At 44.8% G+C, this 4,703-nt stretch overlaps 1 protein-coding gene across 3 annotated transcripts in view; it reads left to right on the forward strand.

Annotated features, from left to right (window-relative positions):
• Positions 1 to 4,240, forward strand: part of SCN3B (sodium voltage-gated channel beta subunit 3) — a 21,629-nt gene extending 17,389 nt beyond the window's left edge. For 2 of the 3 annotated variants that reach the window (XM_084782052.1, XM_084782053.1), the window contains exons 6-7: positions 160 to 239; positions 579 to 4,240. In XM_084782052.1, coding sequence (XP_084638178.1) covers positions 160 to 223 — 64 coding nt within the window. In that variant the 3' untranslated portion in view covers positions 224 to 239; positions 579 to 4,240. The remainder of the gene's footprint in view (positions 1 to 159; positions 240 to 578) is intronic. The other variant, XM_084782054.1, reaches the window with a different exon arrangement.
• Positions 4,241 to 4,703: the final 463 nt, after the last annotated feature.

The following is a 4,703-nucleotide window of genomic DNA, read 5'->3' on the forward strand; positions in this document are numbered from 1 at the left end:
TGCTGAGAGGCTAACTGTAGAGTTGTCTTGCCCAACCAGGAGGAGATACAGAGCTGTTCTGTATACAGCCTTGTCCCTGGGTCACATGCCTTCTTGTCTCCTACACACTCGCCAATGACTACTACTGCCTCTTTTCCCCCCCTCCCATGCCCCCTGCAGGTCTGACTACCTTGCTATCCCTTCAGAGAACAAGGAGAACTCTGTGGTACCCGTGGAGGAATAATGTGGTGTGACTTGAGGTGACGTACAGGGATTTGGGAGGGTAAGGTGGATGTGGATGGCATGTCATACAAGTGTTGTTTGGCATCCACAACTGAAGTGACTTTCAATTTGGTCTTTTCTACTCTTCGTAGTGGTCCCCACCCTCTGGGTACTTTAAGTTAGTGGTCAAGTCACAATGCCCTCCATTATGTCAAATCCTTCAGAAGCTGAATTACTTTGACCTGAACATATGTCCGGCAACCCAATCCTGTTTCTCATAACAAGGGCATAATCATTCTATCATTCCCTCTTTGGTCCAAATGTACTTGGGAAGGTCTGTGATGGACATTCTCAGTAAAGTCCTCTGTTGTTGGTAGGTGATCTGAGCACTGAGGGACTGGATAGCCCCAGTTCAGTGATGTCAGCAGCATCAGGAACTGCCCAGAAGTCCCAACGTATCCATCTTTCTATTCATCATCCACCCACCCAAGATTTTTTCCTGACTTCCAAATTCTGTTGGAACCCTACCCATCTTGACCTTGCCTGAACTGAAGAGCCAACATCTATCTCTACATGGGCTAAACCTCACTCTGTCTTTGCTCTCAACCAAGCAGCTCCCAATACAAATCAAGTTGTCCTGTATACTTCAAATGACTTTAGATAAGTACTGGACAGTAGTGTCCCCTCTGCCCTCACCATCTGCAATTGGGTCATTCTTTATTACTGCTGCAATAGGATGGATTTTTTACCAGAAGGAAGCCATGATTTCATTTGTGTTAAAGCCAAAGCTGCCAGGCACTTTGATTCATTGAAGTCAGCTTTTCTAAGTTGATAGCCTGTTTCCCAGAGCAACAGAAAGCAGTATGTCCCTAGAGTTTCCAGGGACATCTTCCGTGCTCATTTGGATGCTTTCTGGAGCTCAGAGCTTTGGCACTACATCTCCATTATCCTATGGGCCTGGAACAAACCCAGAACTTCCAAGAAGCCAAGGAATGATCCAGGACAACTTCAAGAGGTCTTGAAAGGGATGTGACCTACTCCTTGAAATTGGAGCCATGGACGCACGTCCCTTCTGGGTTGAAATTCCTCAGTTTTTTTTTTTTTCTCAGTGTCTGTGGATCAGTATTATTCCTCATTTTACAGGAGGCAGCTGAGACTCACACAAGGATGAATGAGACATTTAGGAAACTAAACTGAACTAGAGATGAGATTTCAATGCTGCCAACATCACACTCCCTGGGATGAAAGATGTTTTTGAAGGCTCTGACACTCGGCTTGGCAACAGCCATGCCACTTGCCCAGCAGTGGCTAACTATGACAGATCAAGGGAACTGGAAACCAGGCAAGAAAACACACATGGAATGAGATAGACCTGCAGAATTTCACACAAAGATTCGTGAATCGGAAGCATCCTCCAGAAGACACAGCACCTGAGGGCAATATCTATATGGAGAAAAATGGTTTTCGTCTAAGAATGGATGATGAGCAAAGTGATAAAGATGGGTGTGTAGTTTCTAAATACCTCACCTGTAGATCTGTAATATTTGGGTATTCGGTGTTTGTGGAGCCCCCCCCCTTCCTGCAGGAAAGCATAGAAACAGTGAGATGTTTAGTTAATATCTCATTTTAATGACTGTTCTAAGTGCAATATTCATTAGCCCCTACAGATAGCAAGGGCAGGAGGCCTTATGGTATATAAAAAGATGAAAGTGAGATTTAATAAGAGAAATGTCCTCAGATTTGGGGAGACCTGTAAGAAAGACCACTCTCTACTCCCACTGGGCTTTGTATGACAAGCTCACTTTTTACCCCTACCATCGCTGGGGCATACTTGAAACAAGACCCTCAACATATATGAAAGAGTCTAATTTTGTTGGAGGAAATATTTGCAATAAATTCAAGACCCTTCTCATCAATTAATTTTCTACCCCATACTTCTGAAATTAAAAAGATAACAGGATTTTTTTTTAAATTTTGCAACAAGGAAAATAGACTTGAATTAATGCCACAGGCTAGCTGATGGCAGACCTTGCTGTGACAGGAAGTCATTTCCTCCATTCTTTCTGCTAGACCATGCATCTAACTCATGACTAGGTAGCATGTGTGACCGCCTTTCCTCTTTATTCTTCTTTTCCTTTAAAGGACTTCAACCTATGTATCAGAATTCTGCGTGTTTATAATTGAGGCTGAACGATCCCAATCACGTGTCCCTTACATGGCACTTTCTCTTCCCTGTTCCCTTTTCTAAAACTCTCAATTCTTCTCATCCTTGGTTCCTTCCTTACACCTATAGGGCTTGGAAGGCATTTTGATTCTGATTGTTTTCTCCTTTATGACTGCTCCAATGATATGGATGCTATTAATAATCGATGCTACAGTGAAGAAACTGAGGGCCTTTGACATCAAAGAGCTTTACTACATCGCCAGGTCACCAAGCCTACTGTACTCAGAGAGCTAGAATCCTGGGTCTTCCCACTTCCGTCTTGCTTTGCTTCCCAGTGTCCATCAGTGTTTCTTCCCTTGCCCTCCTCCTCCTCGTCTTTTCCTCCCTCGCTCCTGCCCAACTCTTTCTTGTCCCCTAAGCTTCTTTACCCTTTCCTCGTTGGTGGATGCTAGAAACACGCTCTGGGAGCCCACCGCACTCTATCTTTGTCTACTTTGTTAGTACATGGTGGTTTATCCAGAATCACAACTGAACTTCCCTATGGGAGAAGCATAGCATGACTATAACCTACAAAGGATGGCACTCAGCAGCCTTCTTAAAATCCTCACCACCTCCATTTCTTCCCATATTTTGACTTAGAGTCCCAGACTAGATGCGTGTGGCTCTGGAGCGTATTCTGGTGTGCTATTGCTTACTAAAGGGCTTAGAAGAGTTCTCAAGGGCTATAATCATTTAGAAACCCCATCCTTTGTCTTGGTGTTGGGTATTTCCAGTGACGGATCCTCAATAGTTTACTGACGGTCACACTAGGCTAAGTCTGGTTTTCCCTTTCTTACTGTTTAACAGCCGTGACCTTGCTCACTCAGCTCAGTTGGTCCAGAAAGCATCTTGCCCTGTTGACTTTCACTGGCAGCTGGGTCTTGCATCAAGCCCCAGTCCCTAAGTGGAAGTACTCAATCTCGCTTCTAGCTCAGGGTTCACTTTCAGTCTGTTTGTGAGTTACTCTTTGGTTTCCCTGCCTTCAAATAACTGCCCATGCAAGCTTTCTTTTGAGTTTCTAGGATCACTTTTAGACATCAAACTAGAATTATGAGTAAAAAAGGGAAGTTTTCAGAGCAAGATTATGCTGATCAAGACAGGTGAGGTGAGGTAAAGGAGGCAGGGCTCAGGAGGGAGCTCAGTGGCCAAAGTGCTTGTCATACACACGTGAGAGGCTGACGTGATCTCTAGAACCCATGGGAACAGCCAGGCATTGTGGCAAATACTGGTAATCTCATTGTTGGGAAGCAGAGATGGGAAGGTCTGTGGGTCTCAGGGCCTCACTAACTAGGTCATCTGGCCTAGATTACGTGGCAAGCTCCAGGTGAGTGAGAGACTCTGTCTCATAAAACAAAAACCCAACAAGGAGGATGGTGCCTGAGGAATGACACCCAAGGTTGACTTCTGGCCGCCACATGTACATGCACACAAGTTAAGGCCCATATGAATATGCACATAAACATGAATACACACACAGAGAGACACACACACACACAGCATGTGTGGGGGTGGGGAGGACTCCTTCCTCTCACATCTGTCTTATAAATGAGAAAGCCCTATTCTGTGAATTCACCCAGTCACTGCAAACATTTGGAGTACTTGCTCACCAATCTCAGTCTCTACTCACCACATCATTCAACATTCTCTGTGTCAAGTACTAGGTACTCTAAGTAGACCCCATGATCTCAAGTCTATAAAAGTGTGTGTGTGTGTGTGTGTGTGTGTGTGTGTGTGTGTGTGCACGTGCGTGCGCTTGTGTGTATGTGTACACTTGTACATAGGCACATGATTCCAATCAAGTCTCTGTTCATGTTAATAAAGTGTCTCTAAAGACCACTGGCTCTGGGTTTGCTCTACTTACAACTTGCGGCTGTTGCCCACTCTAGCACACAGACTGCCCTACTTCCTGCATCCAAGAAACTAACCCTAGAGAAGAAAAACCACTCAAAACTCTAAAGCCAAACATGCTAGATGTGGGATCTAGCCTTTCAGTCCTCCCTTTTCTCCTCTACACAGACACACACACACACACACACACACACACACACACACACACACACACACACAAAAGAAATGTTCTCTTGTCTAGTATCACATGTTTCCTAACCAGGTGGGGAGATGCTAACTGCAAGGAAGATCTAATGTAAGGAAGGCCCAGGCAGCTCCACTGTAGGGAACATAAAGGCAAAGCTGTCTTCCAGTGTCTAGCTTCCTAGAGGGGCCAACATTCCTGAAAGAGAAAAGCATAACAAGAAACAAGTGAGGATTTGGTCCACCACAATTTTTGTATATTTGGAGC

Source organism: Acomys minous (assembly GCF_964271855.1).
Source record: "Acomys minous genome assembly, chromosome: 5".
NCBI lineage: Eukaryota > Metazoa > Chordata > Mammalia > Rodentia > Muridae > Acomys > Acomys minous.